This window comes from Dama dama, chromosome 16, assembly GCF_033118175.1.
Source record: "Dama dama isolate Ldn47 chromosome 16, ASM3311817v1, whole genome shotgun sequence".
Lineage (NCBI taxonomy): Eukaryota > Metazoa > Chordata > Mammalia > Artiodactyla > Cervidae > Dama > Dama dama.
This window is the reverse complement of record NC_083696.1, coordinates 39,345,527-39,368,002: the sequence shown is the minus strand read 5'-3', so window position 1 is coordinate 39,368,002 and position 22,476 is coordinate 39,345,527. Positions and strand designations below refer to the sequence as shown.

At 39.3% G+C, this 22,476-nt stretch overlaps 1 protein-coding gene across 2 annotated transcripts in view; it reads left to right on the top strand.

Annotated features, from left to right (window-relative positions):
- The first annotated feature begins 676 nt into the window (after nucleotides 1-676).
- Nucleotides 677-22,476, top strand: part of ADAM28 (ADAM metallopeptidase domain 28) — a 72,426-nt gene continuing 50,626 nt past the window's right edge. For both annotated transcript variants that reach the window (XM_061164051.1, XM_061164052.1), the window contains exons 1-6: nucleotides 677-843; nucleotides 8,686-8,789; nucleotides 14,237-14,313; nucleotides 15,738-15,816; nucleotides 17,336-17,412; nucleotides 19,170-19,359. In XM_061164051.1, coding sequence (XP_061020034.1) covers nucleotides 792-843; nucleotides 8,686-8,789; nucleotides 14,237-14,313; nucleotides 15,738-15,816; nucleotides 17,336-17,412; nucleotides 19,170-19,359 — 579 coding nt within the window. In that variant the 5' untranslated portion in view covers nucleotides 677-791. The remainder of the gene's footprint in view (nucleotides 844-8,685; nucleotides 8,790-14,236; nucleotides 14,314-15,737; nucleotides 15,817-17,335; nucleotides 17,413-19,169; nucleotides 19,360-22,476) is intronic.

Sequence of the window (22,476 nt, the reverse complement as noted above, 5' to 3'; positions counted from 1 at the left end):
ATAACTCCTGATATTTTTCTGGAAATTACATTCTTTGAGTCTTAAAGCCTTCCCCTAACCCATCTTTCCTGGTTGTTATGGATGATATGAATACCCTTGGGGAGCTCAAAAGCCTTGAGCCTATAGAGTCATACATTCTTATTTCATGATAGTTTAAGTTCCCTGAGATCACTATTGTGGAAGAAGAAGCTAAGGATATTAGATAATGGAAAAGAGAATTTTACATAAATTCACACTGTAGGTGCTCCATGGTACCCTAAATGGGAAGGAAACTACTATATCATGACCTACTTCTTTTTCATATTCTTGTCCCTTACAGGTTATTACAAAATATTGAGGAGAGTTCTCTGTCCGGTACAGTGGGTCCTTGCTGGTTATCTATTTTATATATAGTAGAGTGTACATATGAGTATATTTCTTATACAGGTAATAAATACACATATTTATCAAGCTACATTGAAGCCGTTCTCCTGGTGGCTTCTGGGAATATAGAATTTTATTGGACATGGACTGCTTTTGAGTGGGGGACATGGGGAAGGACAGAGAAACAAGAGCAGAGGATAAAGGGATCTTGGAGCCAGGCAGCAGTCAGAACTTCCCCCTGCTGCACCGTTGTCACAGAACCACAGCTCCAGGGTTGTGCAACACCTTTAATAAACACTTCCTGAAGCGGAGACAAGAATGAAGCCTGGGGTTTCGGGCTGTCTCACTTAAGAGGAGGAAGGGGCAGACCAGGAGAGCAGTCTGCTTGAGTGAGAAGAGTGGATCCCAGGCTCCTGGGAGCACCCAGCATGTGGCAACGGCTTCTTCTGATGGCTACCTTACTCCTTGCTCCACTTCCAGGTAGGCATTTAACTCCTTTACAGATTCTGTTAAATACCTGCCTGCTTTTCATCTTCTCCCAATAGTTTTTTTCACCAGCTTTACTAACCAGTTTGGCAGGCTTCATCTGTTGTTTTGGGGGTCTCTGACCGATATAAATAGTATAAAGGAGAAACAAAGAGACTTCTTGACCACTATTTACACATCTGATCTGAGAATAGGGAAGTCAGAGGGGAGACTTCATTCACCATCATTTAACCAATGAATATGATCTTTGAGTCAAAGAATCGAAGGCCTCAAAATCAACCTTGTCATTTTTAGAGTAGTTAACGATGAGGCAGATTTGACTGGTTATTACAGTGCAGGAGGCTTCAGAAGGTATCTGTATTATTGTTGGGGCCGGTTTGACTCTATTCATTTTGATCACATTTTTGTATTTGTTGTTCAGTTGTTCAGTCATGTCCCCGACTCTTTGTGACCACATGGACTGCAGCAGGTCAGGCTTTCCTGTCCTTCACCATCTCCCAGGGTTTGCTCCAACTCATGTTCATTGAGTCAGTGAGGGCATCCAACCATCTCATTCTCTTTCGCCCCTTCTCCTCCTGCCTTCTTACCCCTTTTTATATTTAGTCCTCTCATTATTGGTGATAATAAAGACATTGAATTAGAAATAAATATAATACATTAGAAATAAACATTTCACATTTATAAAGCACTATAATATTATTTGATCAAAACAATGCTGCCATTAAGCTTAAGTTGATCATTCACTTCCATTTTTCTGGTTAGATCAAACATTTGTTGATCGAAAAAAAGGCACAATATGAAATTTGTGAATTAAGCTTAATTGGGACAAAATGAGGACTATAGCATGGGAGACAGCCTCTCAGATAACTGAGGAATTGCTCTCAAGAGGTGGGGCAGGGAGATCAGCATATAAGTGATCTTGTTAAAGGGGATGCATGCAATCAACCATACATTTGGGCAGAAGGTTGATCACAAGAAAGTTACTGCTGGATGTCTCCATTAATGATTTTAGTGCTTTTCTAGATATGGGAAAATGCAAGAAATTAGGCTTATAATATCTTCTCCTAAAAGTATCTAACTATCTGATGGTCTGTTCTGCTAGGTTCTCCCAGAGCCAAGTGTCTCATTTCTCAACTTTGCCCTGAACTCTTGTTTCAGGCTGTGTATTGAAGATCAGTTACTACAGTGGCTAGTGACTTCGTTCTTGTAGTACCAGATGGCAAGGAATAATCTTTAGTTTAAGAATTCAAAAGTAGGGACTTCCCTGGTGGTATAGTGGCTAAGACTCTACACTCTCAACGTAGGGGACCCTGGTCAGGGAACTGGATCCCACATGCTAAAAGTAAGAAGTTGGGATGCTGCAACTAGAGATCCTGAGTGCTACAAATAGGACCTAGCACAGCCAAATAAATATATTTATAAATATATGTGCATGCATGCTAAGTTGCTTCAGTCCATGAGATTCTCCAGGCAAGAATACTGGAATCAGTTGCCGTGACCTCTTCCAGGGGATCTTCCTGACCCAGGGGTTGAGCCCAAGTCTCTTACATCTCTGGCATTGGCAGGCAGATTCTTTACCACTAGAACCACCTGGGAAGCCCTTGTATGTTAGATTGGATAACACATTTCCTTTGGTTATTTCTGCTTCTAGACTTTATTGAAGTCAGCACATTAGCTTCAGTGCCTAAGACTCCTTCCCTGGTAAACATTTTCTTGGGTTTTAGAATGTTTGTTGGGACCTAGAAATGAGACTAACTTATCAACAAGAAGGATGAGGTTAGGAAGGGAAAGACTGTCTTACCCCTTGCACCCACTCAGTATTTGTCACTAAAAATGATTTTCCTTTTACCCTGGTTTCTGATTTCTTCTATAGACCTGGGAAGGTTTTATATTACATCTTTCAGTATAGAACAGTGCTAGGCAAGGAAAAAAAAAAGAAGGAAAGAAATTTTAAAAAGAGGGCATATATGTATACACATAGCTGATTCACCTTGCTGTGAAGCAGGAGCTAACACATTATAAAGTAACTATGCTCCAATAAAAATTAATTTAAAAAAATAATTGTGCTAGATATTTAAATTATTGACTTAAAATTCCTATTTTTTAAAAAATCGAACTTACTAGACACCTTCTTTTCCCACATTTTCTGAAAATACAATCACTAAAAACTCTCTGAGGCCCTTTGCTTGGTTGAAACATAAGAATTGTTTGTGTACTAGCCTTATCCAACAGCATAAAGTTCAAGCTGGATCCATTAACAGAATAGCATAGCTGACACTGGGTGCCACCCACATTATAGCCTTTTTGGTGAAATTGGGCGTACCAACCGGCTCTGCTCCCCTGTCTTTGCATTCACAACAATTGTCCGAAGAGACACAATATTTTTAGAAGTTGTGTCTAAAAGTATGATATCTCTGAATGCTTGGTGGTGGGGGACCAAGGTTCTGAAGTGGCTTTTGTGAGGATGGGGAGGAGAGTCCTTACAGAAAGCTCACCTGCCCCCCATCTTCCATCTGGGACAGAAAGCTCCCTCTCTTCTTACCTTCCAATGTGTATTTTCAAGAGTGTTTCTATGGTCACTGAAATACCCTGATATCATTCCCATATTAATTTCTTTTCCAGCCAAATGTAAGAAGTAAAACAATTTTCATTTTCCCATCTCCCTTGTTTTTTGTCTGTGCTCATCACCCAGAGAATAAACAAGAGCCACTCCCAGCATACTTTTACCCAGTTCTTAAATATGTGAAATTTAAAAGATGAGATAAATCAGGCCAACTGTTTGTAATGAGCTTTACAATCCCTCAAGAAAAATAACTTATGAGATTTCCTTGTGGAAAGGGGGGAAAAATTTAAAGAATGTGGCAGGTGCTTGGGGGTGAAGAACTGAGACCAAGGAGAAAGGTCTTTATTTCAGCAGAATACCCAGGGAATACAGTACCTTTTGAAATCACTTTACTTCAAATTAGCAATTTCTTATTGCTTTCATCAGGTAACTAGAAGACCAACAAGAATATCTGTAATTTAATCTTAATAACCAAAATGATAGACTTAATTAGGATGTGATTTTTCCCTTAGTGTCTGTACATTTTTTTATTACATAAAGTTTAAAATCATCAGATAGCTTGATGGGGTACAGAGAATTCCAGAACTTAAGTCAATGTCATTAGATAAACCCTGATTTGGGGCTCAATATCATGTGTTTAGTTTGGAAAGATACTTCTTTAAACAGTATCTTTGAAAAAAAAAATGAAAATATCACTATTACATACAAAAGGGCTAAACTCCAAAATGCTCCATGCATATTAAAAAATAAAGTAGCCTTCCAGATGAATGTCTGTTTTATTAATCTTGTAAATAAGATTTAACTTTTTCTAGAGACAGAGAAGAGCTTCCCAGGCGGCGCTAGTGGTAAAGAACCAACCTGCAAGTGTAGGGGACAAGACAGGGCTTTGACCCCCGGGTTGGGAAGATCCCCGGGAGGAGGGTGTGGCAGTCCGCTTCAGTATTCTTGCTGGAGAATCCCATGGATAGAGGAGCCTGGCAGGCTACACTCTATAGTGTGGAAAACACTTAGACATGACTGAAGTGACTTAGCATGCACACAAGTAAAGACAGAGAGAGGAAGTAAAAGAGAGACAGAAACAGGAAGGAAGAAGGAAGGGAGGGAAGATTCTAGATTAAAAAAGGTAGAGAGACACGAAAATTAAATAAAATACCCGATCATACACTGGACCCTACAATGGAATGAATAAAATACCAAAAAGGATATTACTGGGTCAATTGAAAAAATTGAAATATAGATGATAAAGTCTTGGGTCAGTGTTAAATTTCTTAAATTTGATTGCTGGGCTATGGTGGTATGAGAGAATATTCTTATACTTAGGAAATATTGAAGTTTGTCGGAGTAAAGAATTATGGTGTATCTAATGTAACTACTCATCCTCAAATGTTTAGAAAAAAAGTTGTGTGTATATGTATATATACACACATGTATATAACATATCTATATATGTGAGAGACTGAGAATATGCAAAATTTCAGTAAGAACAACCTTAAAACATTGGTGGCTTACAAGAATACTTTATTTCTCCCTCATCAGGATGTTTTGAAAAGGGTGAATCTGTGAATCAGGTAAATCTGGGCAAAGGATATAAAGATGTTGTTTGTACTATTCCGATTCTTACAACTCTCATGTACATTTGAATTTATTTCCAAATGGGGGATCGGGATTGGGAATACATGTAAATCCATGGCTGATTCATATCAATGTATGACAAAACCCACTGGGAAAAAAAAAAAAAAAAAAAAAGTGCCTAACAGTCCAAAAATAAAAGATTTAACTTTTCTAAAACTATTAAACACTGAAAATAATGATCCAATCCAAACCCAAATAACAAGTTTCTTTTTTGATCCAGTTCTGCTAGTTAGCACTAATCTAGTTTGTGAGCTCTGTGGGGGAGAAAAAAGCAAGTGTTGAAATGAATTGGTGGAAACATATTGTGTTTTGTCTCAGATTTGTGGACTCCCTGGATGGCAGTTAGTTGTGATCATTCCACAGGCTTCACAGTAATTAGCCTGATGTTCTCCAGCTGGGAGGAGACTGCAGTATCTCCATCACACTTAAGTATGAATGAGCCAAATAGCATTTGGGTCCATTGGCTCTCTTTTCCTGCTGCATAATCAGTTATATCTCAAGTCTCATTCTTTCAGGGGCTTTCTGGGTTTCAGAAAAAGAAGGGCTGTTAAGGGAAATTCTATCTGTTTTCCTTAGAGCTGTCCTGTGTTGTAAGAGCATGAAGAGCTGGAAATCTGTTCACTTCAAACTGAAGAAAATACGAGAGGTTGCTGGAAGCTTTTGAAAAACTCTGCTAGTTTAGTTTATTCATTGATTTAATTTGTTTGTCCATTGGAAGTGTTTGGCCATCAAACAAAGAGTTGGAAAGACATTTCTCCACAGATTTACATATTTAGACTTCACATTTAAGAGTCATTTGGTGATTTCTGATTTCATGAAATGTTAGAATTTGGATTATGAACTGGGTGCATGGAGATCAATGTGGACATCAGAGAAAACTTGTGTTGGGTGGATTTGCCTGTTTCCACTCACCACCTCTGGTGGGGAGTATGTGGGGAGCATGTGAGCATTATCACCCTCTGCTTTTATAAAATAAAATTAATTGAATAGTTATTTTTTTATGACCTGAGGGCAGCTTGGACTAATATTCCCCATCAGAATAATGTGTATTATGAATGAAAGCCATTTTTCATGCAGCATTTTTAGAAGAGTCACTTTGGTTGCAGCACTGGTGGAATGTATGGCTTCATGAGCTCCACATTAATGGGACTAATTGTGTCTATTGGACACAATCACCAGATAGCACATGGGTGCCTTTGGTGTATTTATACACAGAGTAATGGGAGGCTATAGGGAATTGTGTTGCTACCATCATTTAATTTCTGGATAGAGTAATGTCTCTGATTTTTAATAAGCTGTCTAGATTTGTCATAGATTTTCTTCCAAGGAACAGCATATTAAAAAGCAGAGACATTACTTTGCTGACAAAGGTCCATATAGTAAAAGCTATGGTTTTTCTAGTAGTCATGTATGGATGTGAGAACTGGACCATAAAGAAGGGTGAGAGCCAGAGAACTGATGCCTTTGAACTGTGGTGCTGGAGAAGATGCTCCAGAGTCCCTTGGACTGCAAGGAAATCAAACCTGCAAGGAGATCAATCCTAAAGGAAATAAGTCCTGAATATTCATTGGAAGGACTGATGCTGAAGAAGCCAATACTTTGGCCACCTGATGAGAAGAGCCGACTCATTAGAAATGACCCTGATGCTGGGAAAGATTGAAGGCAGGAGGAGAAGGGGACAACAGAGGACAAGATGGTTGGATGGCATCACTGACTCAATGGACATGAACTTGAGCAAGCCTGGTGTTCTGCAGTCCTGGGGTCACAAAAAGTTGGATATGACTTAGCGACTGAGAGACTGAACAACAACAACAATGACAGTTTTCACCAGATGGAAAGAAAATGATTGATTTAATATTCCTTTAAGATTTTGAACTTCAGTTATGAACTTTTAAAACTAATGCTATTATTTTCCTTTACCAAAAATTAACTAAATAAAAATAGAAGATGCCCAGACTGCTTGAACTGTCCTTAGAGATCATTTAACTTGACCACATTTTCTGAACAATTGAAAAACCCAAACTAAACCCAAAGTTAAGGTAAGTGTTGATGTCATGGCTTTAAGTGTTTTGGGAATGTTTTTAAGGATAAATCTTCAGTCAGTGAAAGAAAAGCCATTTTATTACTTAAGCACTCCATTTTGAACCCAAACAGCTCTTTGCCAATTTAATCACTTTTTCTATCCTTCAGAGTTAAATGCAAATGGCTCTAAGAATGGTCAGATGAATGAAAACCATCCTAAAATGATCAAACAAAATCAACATCACTAGGCAATTTTGGAAAGTTTCTACTTTAGTTTCTGAAGAAACTTTGAAAAAATAAACATTTTTCTTCTCTGGAGCATCACTGGGACAGGTGTACATTCATGCAAGTTGATTAATGAAAAATGCTGTTTTCTTTGCTATAAAATCAACCACAGTCACATAAATTTGTATTATCATAGAATTTAGGTTTGCCTATTTTATTTATTTATTTTTATTATTATAATTTTTAAACTTCTGGCTGCCTTGGATCTTTTTCCTAGTACACAGGCTCTCAGCACATGTGATCTTTGTTCCCAGGCCAGGGATGAAACCCTTGTCTCCTGCATTGGCAGGCTGATTCTTAACCACTGGATCACCAGGGAAGGCCCTAGATTTACCTATTTTAAAAAGCTAAGAATACCCTCTAGTCATTTAAAGCCTTTGCAGTCACAGTTAGGACCTAACTCTGGGTTGGCCAGAAGTGTCAAACCAAGTTGTGTACTGTGATTTCCCTGTACCTACATTCTGTGCTGAACCACATGGGCAAATAAAAAAGAAAATAGAAATTCTTGTGTTAGCTTTGGGAAATCTGGATTTCTCTAAAAAAAAAACAAACACGAAAACTTCTAGAAGCAACATTGATATGAGATCTCAAGATGCAGATAGAAAGTGGAAGCCTTCCAATTCTCTTTCAACATAACTGCAGGCTCAAAAATTTTCCTTCCTGACCAGTCCTAGTGTTCCAATTGTCTCCTTCTCCAATTTTCTTTTTCTTTTTTGGTATTTGTTTGCAAAAACATGAAGGTTTGTCTGTACTGCAAAAGCCGGCCCAATCCATGGAGCTGGTACTGGAGACTTTTCCTACTGATTCAGTTTCTTTCACTAGTAAAAAAAAATATTGCTGTTGGAAAACCCAACAGAGATATACTTGAATCTGAAATGGCATCCATTCATTATTTAATTTTTATAATACCGTGTAATTTCAGAGTGCTTCAGTTTGATTATTCTGACACAGATTAGCTTTCTGGAGCATTAGTTTTATTCCTTCTCTCCTGTCCTGGTTTTTGTCTGTACTGTTTGCTCCATTCCTCTAGGGGATCCTAGAGGCAAAGAGAAGTGGGGAAATTCCAAAGAAACATATTTACTAAGCTGAGAAATTATGGTAAACTTTCAGTGGAAAAAATATCTGAAGATATAGGTTAAAGATGTGAGAAAAGGAGCGGGTTTCTGATTTTGTTGGTTGTTTCTAAGGGTGGCACTTGTATAACTCTCTCATATAACTCAGTTAAAGCCCCTGCATGTGGCATCATTCATCAGCAACGCCATCAGGAAGGCCATTACCAAGTAGCCTATGTTAGCTCTGCTTGGCTGAATCTTCTCCAACTTTTTTTTTCTCAGTAAATTCTATAAAAGAGCTTCCAGGAATGAAAAACTATGAAGTTGTTTATCCCAAAAGACTTCATCCACTACGTAAAAGAGAGGTCAAGGATCCAGGTCAACAGGTACAACTTTTGATTTAATAAAGAATTTTGAATATATATATATATGCACACACAAATATATGGGCTTCCCAGGTGTTTCAGAGGTGAAGAATCCACCTACCAATGCAGAAGACTCTGGTTCTAGTCCTGGGTTGGGAAGATCCCCGGAGGAGGAAATGGCGCCCCACTCTAGTATTTTTTGCCTGGGAAATTCCATGGACAGAAGAGTGTGGTGCGCTTTAGTCCATGGGGTTGCAAATAGTCAGATATGACTTAGCAACTGAGCATGCCCATGTATCTCTCTCTCTCTCTCATATAGATATAGATATAGATATAATATAGATATAGATATACACACTTCCCTGGTGGCTCAGAGGGTAAAGCGTCTGCCTGCAATGTGGGAGACGTGGGTTCAATCCCCAGTACTCTTGCCTGGAAAATCCCATGGACGCAGAAACCTGGTAGGCTACAGTCCATGGGGTCGCAAAGAGTTGGACATGACTGAGCAAGTTCACTTTCACTTTCATATATACATAAATATATTTCATATATAAGTATATACATTTTTTCTAGATAGACATATACACATTTGTGTATGTTTTTGACCAATATCTTTATTAATCTTCATGATAACCCAACATTCTATTATTAGCTTTGTTTTGATGCTAAAATTCTGACAGTTGAAATAAACTACCCAAGGTCACACAGAAAGTAAACTTTAATAACTTATGGCAATTCATAATTCATTCTGTTACTTTTAAAGAATTTTATACAGTATTTTTTATCTCTATCTATCATCATCTTTAGATACACTGTGGTGGTGGTTTAGTCAGTAAGTTGTGTCCAACTCTTGCGACCTCATGGACCCCTGCCAGGCTCCACATAGAAACAAAACTGTGAACACTAAAATTTAAGTAAAAAAATAAAATATTGTGGGTGAATGCATGCATAGATATGTAGTAAATTAGGATTAATTACTGTAATTAACCACAAAGCTTACCCTGCTTTTTTCAAAAGAAGTGGTTATTAACGTTTGTAGAATTCTTACCACTTGACGAAAAACACATTCTCAGTCAAAAGACGGAGGCTGAAACATGATGATTCACTCCACAGAAATTTTATAGTTACCTACACCTGCAATTCTTCTGCTGAGAGCCAGGAAAATACAAATATATGAGATGGAAATAACTTTTACATCTACCTACTGTTAAGATGAAACTCATGGGAAGTTCATATTCCCCAACTGGACAAAGTTCCTCACAGGTTATTCTTTCTGACGCAAGCACATGTATAATAACTGAAGTCAGAGAAGACTTTATTTCCCAAAATAATAGTCTCTCAACAAAACGTTTCTGCTAAATTTATATAGGACCCATATGTACTGGCTTTTGAGTCAATATTACTTTCTTCAAAAGCTCTCTGGCAGTATCTAAAAAATGCCAGCTACCTTTCTTACTGAGTATTTTGAGGTGGAAACCAAGTTCTTGGAAATGATCTTGGTGATTTCTATATTGAGACTTTTGGTCTTCCTTGTGCAAATAATTAATTAGCAATTACTTGAAACATTGAGAATTTCTAATGCCTGACTTAGGGGACCTACATAGATCTCAGTCTGAACTGATCACTTCTCAAGGCAATCTGCCTGCAGTGCAGGAGACACAGGAGACATGGGCTTGATCCCTGTGTCAAAATAATCCCCCGGAGGAGGAGATGGCAACCCAATTACAGTATTCTTGCCAGGAAAGTCTCACAGACAGAGGGGCCTCATGGGCTACGGTCTGTGACTTTGCCAAGAGTCAGACACAACTGAGCACTCACTCACTTAAGGTAAAATAGAGGACTCTTGTACTTATTATTATACAGCTGTGCCCCCTGCTGGACCAGAGCACTAAGGCACAAGCATTACCTGTCAGGTGTGCCAAGAACATGGCCCCATCTCTCTGACTTCATCACACTTGTCCAAGTCACTTAAGATTTGAGCTGGAGTGAAGCAATCCTTTGAAAACTTTTCTGGAGGAGGCACTAACAGCCAAGGTAGAATTTTGAAGATTTTATTCATGATTGTATTCTTGATTGTATGTTACATACATGGCATAAAGAGGTTTGAATAAGCTTTTGGGGGATAAGTGAGCAAATAAGTAAACAAATAAATGAATGAATGAGTATAAGTGGAATACATTTCCTATGTACCTCCATAGATGCATATTCAGCAAATACTTAGTCAAGGTCCCTGATGTTGAAACTTACATTCTAAAGTTGATCACTATTCTTCCTAGGATTCTGCCTTCGGATCACACACTTCCTTAGCGGCCAAACCCATCCTACTGTCAGCCTGTGACCCAGAGTAGGATATCTGGTTACCACACTGTGCTGTGCTTAGTCACTCAGGCGTGTCGCACTCTGCGTGACCCCGCGGACTGTAGCCCACCAGGCTCCTCTGTCCACGGAGATTCTCCAGGCAAGGGTACTGGAGTGGGTTGCCATGCCCTCCTCCAGGGGATCTTCCCTACCGGGACTGAACCCAGGTCTCCCGTATTGCAGGCAGATTCTTTACAAACTGAGCCTCCTGGGAAGCCTGGCACCACAATGCCTCCCCTATAGTGCAAACAATTTCAGACCTTAACTCGGTCCAACAGGGTTTCTAGAGCTAAGATTACCATATGTTGTGATCACAGTTGTGCTACTATAATTAAGAAACTCCCTGGACTTCTGGGGTTTCCTTGGTGAGATCACTTGCCATTATCTGGCTCTGCTTCCATCCCAGAAGCATCCAGAACCATGACCTTCCCAATCTACCCAGTAGTCCTTACCCATGGTGTTTCCTAGAGGAAAATTTTATTTATATATCCCTGTGCCCAGCTAATCTTACTCAGTGGGCTCCAAGTCATTTCCTTCTAGCAGAATCTCTCCAAATCAAGGTGCCCATTTCCTCTCCCAACTCCTAATTCAGACACACTTCTTACTAGCAGGCCTTGTCCTTCACCATGAACTTCTACTTGAGAAGTGCAGTTGCAACGTTGCCCAGTCCTCACTCTCTAGCGCTCAGTCAACTCAATCGTGTCCGATTCTTTGCTACCCCATGGTTGGTAGCCCATCAGGCTCCTCTGTCCATGGGATTTTCCAGGCAAGAAAATGGAGTGGGTGCCATTTCCTTCTCTAGGGGATCTTCCTGACCCAGGGATCAAACCCGTGTCTACCGTGTCTTCTGCCTTGGCAGGTGATTCTTTACCACTGAACCACAAGGGAAGCCCTCTTACTCATAGTCTCTGGTTTTCTTCTTTGCTGTTTCCTTTCATCCATACCCTTGATGCTAATGTCAGCTAAAACTTCCATTCCACAATTATCCTTTCTGAAATAACCTCCAACTAATATTGGGTTGGCCAAAAGGTTCTTTTGTGTTTATATCAGAAAAACCCAAACAAACATTTTGGTCAACCCAATATTTTAGCTTACTATCCACCACAAACGTTTCATGACAGAAAATAGATATTGAGAAGGCTCTTTTGTATGGAAGGTCAAATCTAGCATTCTCCTGATATTTTCATTCTATCTGGCCTTTCTTAAACCTGAACAAAAAGTGGTGACAATAATTCCCCATGACATTTGTTTTCAACCTTCAGGCTTTTTGCAGCTCCTGTTATTCATGAAAATGAACTGAATAACAACAGCTTCCCCTCATTTAGACCCACAGTGTAGGATATTTATAGTCCTGGATTTTTAACACCAGATGAGCCTTCAAAAGCTGATCACTTAAAGGAAATTTGGGCTGAAATAACTGACTTTGGAGATGGCAAATACCTGTACAATATTTTGAATGGATGGCTCTTTCTTTTTCTAAAAAAAGTTTTATTTATTTTATTTATTATTATTATTTTGGCTACGCTCAGTCTTTGTTGCAGTGCACAGGCTTCTCACTGCAGTAGCTTCTCTTGTTGTAGAGCATGGGCTATAAGGCTTGTGAGCTTCAGGAGTTGTGACATCATGGGCTCAGTAGCTGTGACTCATAGGCATAGTTGCAGCTACAGCATATGGAAACTTCTCGAAGCAGGGATCGAACCCGCGTCCCCTGCGTTGGCAGGTGGATTCTTATCCACTTCGCCACCAGGGAGGTCTAGATGGCTCTAACTTTCTGTTGTCTTTGGATGAGCTCAGGTCCTATTCCCTTTCTCAGGAGAGGGAAGAGACAGGAAAGCTTGACCTTAAGTGCAACACAGCAGTGGAAACGACTCTCAGCTCATAAGTGGTGCTCCATTGCATTTGGTCTGCCGTATTGGATCTCTTTAATAATAACAGTGTCCTGGCACTTCCCAGAGAATTGGTAGATATTATATGCCACCATGGCTTATAACCCTGCTTTGTAGAACAAAGTAAGAATTCAGTACATGATAACATCTTTTTAAAATCCTTTGATAGACACCTGTCTCCTCCTGTATATATAAATCTAAACTTAAAATAGTTCTTTTCTACACAGTGTACTGGAAGTGACATTGTCTTCTCTTTCTGAACACCTGAGACTGTATTTTCTTCCTGATGACCTCCTCCTGCCCTCAAGTACAAATTTGTGTTATTTTTCCCATATTCTGCCCTCCACTTAGCCTTGAGAAGACCTATAGACCACATTAGTGAGGACTTTCTTGGTGGTACAGTAAGAAGAATCTGCCTACCAACGCAGGAGATAGGGGTTCATTCTATCCCTGGTTGGGATGGTTCCACATGCCATGTGCACCACAACTACTGATTCCATTCTCCAGAGCCCTTGGGCTGCAACTACTGAAGCCTAGGTGCCATAGAGCCCATGCTCCTCAACAAGAGAAATCACCCCAATGAGAATCTTGTGCACCGCGATGAAGAGTAGCCCCCACTCACCACAACTAGACAAAGCGTGCACAGCAACAAAGACACAGCACTATCAAGAAAAGACGTTAGTGAGAGGCTTGCAGCTCTTTGGGTCTGTGTGCATACTAGTTTTTCTTCTCAAACCACTTCCCCATGCCGCTTCACCTATTCAATTCATATCTTAGCTTTCATCATTTCCTCAGGAAAGCCTTTCCTGCCCTTAAGATATCAGACATCCTACCCTGCTTCCATATTTATGCCCCTTATCACAGGCAACTCACTTTTATTGTGTCTTTTTCACAAGGCTATAAGTTTTCTGATAGTAGGTACCAATTTTTCCTGCTTAGAAGCCCATTCCCAGAATCAAACAGTGTCTGGCATGTAAACTGCACTCAGTCTTTGTAGAATGAGCATCTGGATGGATGGATAGATGACTTGGCATAAAGATCTCAGATAATTTGTCTTTTCAATTGGCAGTCGTTTGATTTGTTCAAAGCAACAGAAGTAGACGTTTGGGATTATAGCAATTACTGGGGGAAAAAAGTAGGCATTGTTTCTAGTGATGAACATAGCCAAATGAATATGTGTATGTATGTTTTTAATTGCCAATAAATGTTTGTGTATTTTTGCAGGAAAATTTTGAAACTGAATTGAAGTATGAAATGACGGTTAATGGAAAAATTGCAGTGCTTTACTTGAAAAAAAACAAGTAAGTGCCTATACTTCTGATGTTATTCTCACCGACAACCAGTTAGCATATGGAAAGTGTGCTAATTGAGTCTGTTACTACCTAGGGGCTCCTGGAAATCTTGGATATTCAGCTTTTACTCTCAATTGACCCAATGGGTTCCTTGAATATTTGTTCCTACTGAAGTAGTAGAGACACATTGAGTAAAACCACAGTTGACTAGCGTTCTGATAGTTGGAGTCATAAAACACAATGCAAGCAGACATATATTTTAGCAACTTCTATGAAATAGCATAGAGTTTTAAATCTTCCCATGCATTATTGCATTTTATTATTTTAACACTGAAAGATTAGAAAAAGGACATATATGTGTTAAATTCTAGAGCCAAAATTCGAGTCAGTGGTAAAATCAAAATCGGGATCCCCTAATTGCAACACCAATTTGCTTTCTACCCACATCCACCAACCTTCCATATTCTCAAACATTTCATTGTCTCTGATTCCTTCAGTCAGTTCATCTAAATTCAACATTGCTTTTCAAACTTCACTGCCTCAGCTCCCATCCAGATCTTGATCATCCTATGTCTACACTATTTCCAAAGTAGTTTTTCCTAGTCCTACTCCTTCAAGCTTTTTTAATCCCTAAACTGTTCAATATAGGAACAGTGAGATGCTTTCCCTCCTTCAAATATTTTACAAAAAGTCACAACTGACTAGAGTATGGAAATAGTTTGATGCAACGGAAATTGTACAGGCTTTGAATTCAGGCAGACCTGGATAGATTCTTTGTCACTATTTAATCTCATCTGAAATATAAGGAAGGTAATACTTAACTTGTTCGGACTGTTGAAATGATTAAACATTACACATAATTTATCTATTCCAGCGGCCAGGATAGAGACAGTATCTAATACATATTAGTTACTCCCTTTTCTCCTTGCCCTGCCTCTTAAAAAAAAATATTCAGACTCCTATTTGCTGGTGAGGCCTTGAAAGAATTTTAAGAAGCTCAGTGGAAATGCTGAAAGGTCCCTAACTGCCAAGTGCAAGTCAATTTTCAATACACTTTCCACTGCTGCAATTGTTAACTGTTACTGGTAACTGACAAGGACTGGGTGAAAAAGGCAGTCATCCGAAGCTGCTGGTGGGGTGAACCTTGCTCTTCTCAGTCATTTTTATCAACCTTGCCCATTTCAGTTCTATTTTTGCCTCTAATCACCCCTCTGACAAGCATGCAAAGTCTGATGAGGAAACAGACATTTTTGCACACTACTCAGGAATTTCCCTGCTCTTCTCACTCCCTCCTGTTTAAGTACCTCTTTCATGTTGGATTTGTCTTGGGGGACTAGGAGGAAAAGCTCACCACATCCAGGAAAATCTCTCATTTGAATCACTGGACTTTGCAGTTAGCATGAATAAAAATGACATTTCTTTTTCTCCCTCAGGAATCTCCTTGCACCAGGCTACACAGAAACATATTATAATTCCAGTGGAAAGGCAGTCACCACGAGCCCACAGATCATGGTAAAGCAGAGTATCCTAGATTCACTGTTAATTGGGGGTGTGACCCACATACCCAGAGGCAGTGTCTGTGCCAGACAAGTAGTGAAAGTGAAATATATGTTGCTTTTTTCAGCTGGAATAATTCATAATTTTTAAACTTTTTTTTACTGGAGTAGAGTTGATTTAGAACATTGTAAAGCTGTACAGCAACTTTCAGGTGTATAACAGAAGTGATTCAGTCATTCATATACATGTATCTGTTGTTTTCCAGATTCTTTTCACATATAGGTTGTTACAGATTATTAAGTAGAGTTCCCTGTGCTATAGTTGATTATTATTATATATATAGTAGTAGGTATAAGATGTGGTACATATATATATAATGGAATATTACTCAACCATTAAAAGAATTAAATTATTCTAATTGCAGGATATGGATGGACCTAGAGATTAAGTGAAGTAAGGCAGACAAAGATAAATATCATATGATATCACTTTGTGGAATCTAAATAAAAATGATTCAAATGAACTTACAAAACAGAAGCAGTAGTAATTCTTAATAGATCCTCCAACATTTTTACAGTTGGACAAGAACAAACCCATCCCTTGACCACCTGGGTAAGGCTTTCCAGCCTTCAAGCACTCCCTATAGGAGAGCAGGCAGAAGGAGCCTCTTGTTTTCACTAGAAAAATAAAGAATTACGTGCGTCTGGTGTTTTCAGTCAGCGCCAATCACCTCTCCGTGTCATGTAGCCTCTCAAACTCAATCCTATATCCTCAACGTTAGAATTGCAGAATTCTGTGTTTTCCCTAAATAATTTCCACTTTGGACTCTTATTCAGAGAAGACAGGATGGAGAGGTATGAGGGATGTTTTATCTTTGCCATCTTTTCTGAGAAAGCTCTTCAAGAATTCTCTTCCATAGCAATGCAGAGGTTTATGTTGGCCAACACGCTGCCTGTCCCAAAGTAGAAAGGTGAATTTTACTGGACATCCACATGAAAAAGCATTAAGGTTGAGCATTTTGCTTCAAGTGGAGACAGAGTTGTTATGTTAATATTAATCCAGTTAGCCTGGTGGCACTCTTTGGATAAATCAAGAAACAACAACATGATCTGAATAATCTATTCATTGGAAAGAGCTTGTTGGTGTTAGGAAAACTCAATGAACAATTAATTATCCAGGGAAAGAATGAATGTCTGGTATTTCAGGGACTCAGGTTTTAAACGTACATCTATGAGTTTGTTTTTTCCCAGACTCTATTCATCCCTGGCTTTCTTCTTCTGCAACAATAAAATTTGCAACAAGGTATAGTTAATGCCTCCTAGGCATTTGGGATCACCAACTAAACGATGAAAATTTTATCCACAAAAGGCTGGTTTAAAAAAATTTTTTTACAGCTCTAATTGACTGCTGTTTAGCATAAAATGGTTTGAAAACAGTTTTGATACCATTTCAAGATTTCAAATTCAAATTTAGTTGCTGGTCTAAAATACATGCACACTTGTCCTTTGTCAACCCCCTTTGCCCTTTTTCCTAGGATAACTGTTATTACCAAGGACACATCGTTAATGAAAAAGTTTCTGATGCTAGCATCAGCACATGTAGAGGTCTAAGGTAAGGAAGGCTTCATGATGGTTTGTATGTTCCTGTGATGATGATGATGATGATATGTGTGAATAATCTAAAGAATCTCAAATATAATGAATTGTACTATAGTTGAGTTTGAATTCTAAAGACTCAAAAATTTTGAAATTTGAAGGAAACATGGCTTTTCTTGATAGCAGTTTATAAATTACATCCCTGAATTGCTTGCAGAGTTGTTTTTGTTTGTTTGCTTGCTTTCAAAATATAGGTTATGGAGTCCTAGTTTTAGAGTCAGAGCCTATAGGGAATGAAACCTCTCTTCACTCTAAACTCTTTCTAGTGTGTTCTATCCATTCCTATGACATCCATTTCTTTCTGGATGTTTATGACTTGCCATGTATCTGTCTACAATAAGATATCTCTTCTGATGCCCAGACTTGATTTTCTCATTTCCTCTTCCATAACTCTATATCTCTCCACATCTGGAGATTTCAAGGAAATCTCAATCTTAATATACTACAAATGATTTTCTTCCTAATGTGGTATTTTTCCAGGGATTTCCATCTCAGTGAATGTTATAGTCAACCAACCGCTTGCCTAATCCGGAGACTTAGGTTCTTTGATGACTTCTTGCCTTTCAAATACACATTTTCAATTCATTTAATGAACCCTGTTGATTATATGTTCTAAATATTCCCTGAGATTATTCACTATAGTCTCTGTCTGCTGCCACATCCTAGTCCCAACTGCCATCATCCTTTATGCAGACCACTGCAAGAAACCACCGAAATGGAGCTTCCCTGTTGGTCCAGTGCCTCAGATTCCCTGTTTCTAATGCAGGGCACCCAGGTTTGATCCTTGGTCAGTAAACTAGATCCCACAAGCCACAACTAAAAATCTCACATGCCACAACTAAGACCTGGCACAGTCAAATCAACAAAGTGGATAAATATTGAAATCGTCTAACTTTTCTCTCTACACCCACTCTTCTAATTCCATGTACACTTAGTCCAGTCTCCCTACTACTGTATGTTCTTAGACTTTTCCTTCTTAGCAATTATCTGCTGTAACTGTATATATTACGTATACATCATATAACTATGTGTATTTGTAGATCCAATGTGATCATTTGATTCACTTCCGTCTTCCTCATTTTAATATAAGCTCCTTGAGATGAGAGAGTTTGACTCTTTTCCTTTTTACCTTTTGCCCTTGCTCCAATGTCTAGTGAATAATGGGTGCTCCCTAAATAATGGTTAAGTGAATCCTAGCTCAGGATTTCAGCAGAGAGAAGTGAGAAGAAAATGATAATATTCATTGACTGTGTGCTTTGCATCTTATCTCCTTCAGCCTTTACAACTATACTTTTCAGTAGATATTATCATTCCCATTTTGTAGATGGAGAAACTGAGGTTATGTGACTTTAAGTCATAGACCCAGAATTTTAACCCTTGCTATAAGTCTCTTTCATTGTCAGTGTACCTCTAGAGCAGACAACGCATGGGAATTGGAAGACCATTGGACTGAGGGTCACAAAATTTCCTTATAGCACCAGCTCTGACATAGCAGTCTGACTGCAGTAGTCACTTCTCCCCAACAGGTCCAGTTTCCTCACAGAGAAAACAAGTTTACGTGATCTCTAAAGGTGTCTTCAGCTGTAATGTTATACTATATTCCACTGCCCTGAGTTTGGAATCCTTTGGTGACAGTCACTTTTTAGAGTCTACAAGTCTTTAACACTCAAAACTGGAATATTTTTAGGAAGCTTAGACTCTTCTGTTTTTCAGGGGTTACTTCAGTCAGGGAGATCAAAAGTACTTCATCGAACCGTTAAGCCTCACAAACCAGGATGAACAGGAACACGCACTCTTCAAGCACGATCCTAAAGAGCAGAAGACTAACAGCTCCTGTGGGATGACTGACACAATCTGGGCACCTGGGATTCACCTGAAGACAATCCCGTCTACCAGTCTGGCTGTATGCCTACTTTTACTTTTTATTTTCAGTGTTCTTATATATCTCATCCTGGTTGCTCTGGGTTCCAGCCCTATTAAATCCAACTGACTGAAACTTTACAGTCATTGTTGAAACTAGCAGGTTACAGAGACATTAAAACCTCATTGTACATTGATGATTTATTTAATAGGTACATATGGATCTGGAGAAGGAAATGGCAACCCACTCCAGTATTGTTACCTGGGAAATCCCGTGGACAGAAGAGCCTGGTGGGCTACAGTTCATGGGGTCACAAAGAGTTGGACATGACTTAGCGAATAAACAACAAAAATACTGTTATTAACAATCTGTTGTGTTCAAGGGTTAAAAAGATGCATAGATGTAATGCTGGTCTCCTAGAAGCAGACAACTTTCACAATGCTGCATCATACAACAATGGGATAAAGTATTATTATTGCTTTGAGATAAAATACCCTGTTGTCTCCATGAATGAATTTTTTCAACAGATCTTTCTTAAACTACTGCTGTAAGTCTTGGGGATATGGCAGTGAGCAAAATAAATATGGGATCTGCAGCTTAGAATATTCTGTTATACCTGGAATTCAGCTTCTAGTCACACAAGAAAATGAACGTGGCTTGTGTTGGAAGTGTTAGTTGCTCAGTTGTGTCCAGCTCTATTTGACCCTATGTACTATTGCCTGCCATGCTCTTCTGTCCATGGAATTCTCCAGGCAAAAATACTGGAGTGGGTAGTCAGTACCAGAGGATGAGTCCAACCCGGGGAATGAACCTGGGTTTCCCACTTTTCAGGCAGATTCTTTATCTTCTGAGTCACCATGAAGCCAGCATGGAAACTATAAAATGTATACACAAAAACTTTTTCATCATTACCTTCATTTTCTTCAGGATATATTTCACATCCAATCATCTCTTATACATGTTCTCAGAATCCATAAGACCTGGACAGAAGAGGTCTAAATAAAATAGAATCTCTGTTGGATTCAATTTTCTGTGGGTTTAAATTCTACCAGGCTTCCCAGGTGGTTCAGCAGTAAAGAATCCACCTGCTATTGCAGGAGACACACGTTTGATCCCTGGGTTGGGAAGATCCCCTGGAGGAGAAAATGGCAACCCACTGCAGTATTCTTGCTTGAAAAACCCCATCGACAGAAGAGCCTGTCGGGCTGCAGTCCATGAGGTCACCAAAAGGACACGACTGAGAGACTGGGTACTGAGCACTACGTTCTACCAGTGCTATGATATCTAAGGGCCCAGGAGAATCACTCTGAGCCATAAATTTCCATGAACATTGATCTCCTGGTTAAGCTTGATACAGGTCCCTAGTCTTTCTGTCTCAATTCCTTGCTAATCATGTGCAAATATCCTCACTCTCATGACATTTTACTGTTTCATTTTGGTACTCCTCTTCAGATCCTCTCACTGTTATCCCACCTCTGCTGGACCACTAAATATTAGAGGCCTCATGTAGCTCAATCCTGCATCCCATTCTTTGCTTTATCTACATATCCTTCCTGGATAATCTCATCTAGTGCTATGTCTTATTTAAATAGGAACTTTGCACTAATTACCATCAAATGCATATCTCTAGCTTTGGCCTTAAGAGGCCAGACTGTTACAAGTAACTGCCTACTTGTTGCATCTAACTCTTGTCTGAATTTTTCATCTGGCCTCTTATCAATTACTACTGATTAAAGAGTTCAAGGACTTCCCTGGTGGCCAGTGGTTAAGACTCCTTGCTCCCAAGACAAGGGGCATGGGTTCAACCCCTGGTCAGAGAATTAAGACACTGCATACTGCATATCACAAACACACACACACACACACACACACACACACACACACACAGAGTTCAAGAACTCAGGTCAGTAACAAATCTACTGTGAAACATGGTTTTTACTTTGTTTTGTGGAGAGAAAGAAACTGAAACGAGGGAAGCTTGGAATGTGCAGAGGAGATGCAGCTGTGTTTGAGAAGCAAAGGACAGACTAGGTGCTGTGGTGACTCCTGGCTTTGAACCCTTGGTAAAGGAGGGGCTACTAATTGGGATAGGAATACAAGGAAACCAAAACAAAACCAGGCCCTAAGAGAATGCTGAAGTTAACATGTCTATTTTATGGCAGACTAGTGGAGAAAGTCCACTGTTCAAAAAATCTGAAGACTTTAGTTTTATTTTTAGCATTTCTATTAATTATTGTGTGTGCGTATATAAGTGATAAGTGAAAGTCGCTCAGTCGTGTCTGACTTTTTGTGACCCCATGGACTATAGAGTCCATGGAATATTCCAGGCCAGAATACTGGACTGGGTATCCTTTCCCTTTTCCGGGGGATCTTCCCAACCCAGCGATGAACCCAGGTCTACTGCATTGCAGGTGGATTCTTTACCAGATGAGCCAAAAGGGAAGCCTCGTTTTAGAAAAGGCAGAGGAACCAGAACATTTCATGCAAAGATGGGCACAATAAAGGACAGAAATGGTATGGACCTCACAGAAGCAGAAGATATTAAGAAGAGGTGGCAAGAATACACAGAAGAACTATACAAAAAAGATCTTCATGACCCAGATAATCACGATGGTGTGATCACCAACCTAGAGCCAGACATTCTAGCATAGGAAGTCAAGTGGGTCTTAGGAAGCATCACCATGAACAAAGCTAGTGGAGCTGATGGAATTCAGTTGAGCTATTTCAAATCCTAAAAGATGATGCTGTGAAAGTGCTGCACTCTATATGCCAGCATATTTGGAAAACTCAGCAGTGGCCACAGGACTGGAAAAGATCAGTTTTCATTCCAACCCCAAAGAAAGGCAATGCCAAATAATGCTCAAACTACTGCACAGTTGCACTTATCTCACATGATAGTCAAGGAATGCTCAAAATTCTTCAAGCCAGGCTTCAATACTATGTGAACCATGAACTTCTAGATGTTCAAGCTGGTTTTAGAAAAGGCAGAGGAACCAGAGATCAAATTGCCAACATCCACTGGATCATTGAAAAAGCAAGAAAGTTCCAGAAAAATATCTACTTCTGCTTTATTGACTATGCCAAAGCCTTTGACTGTATATCACAATAAACTGTGGAAAATTCTTAAAGAGATGGGAATACCAGACCACCTGACTTGCC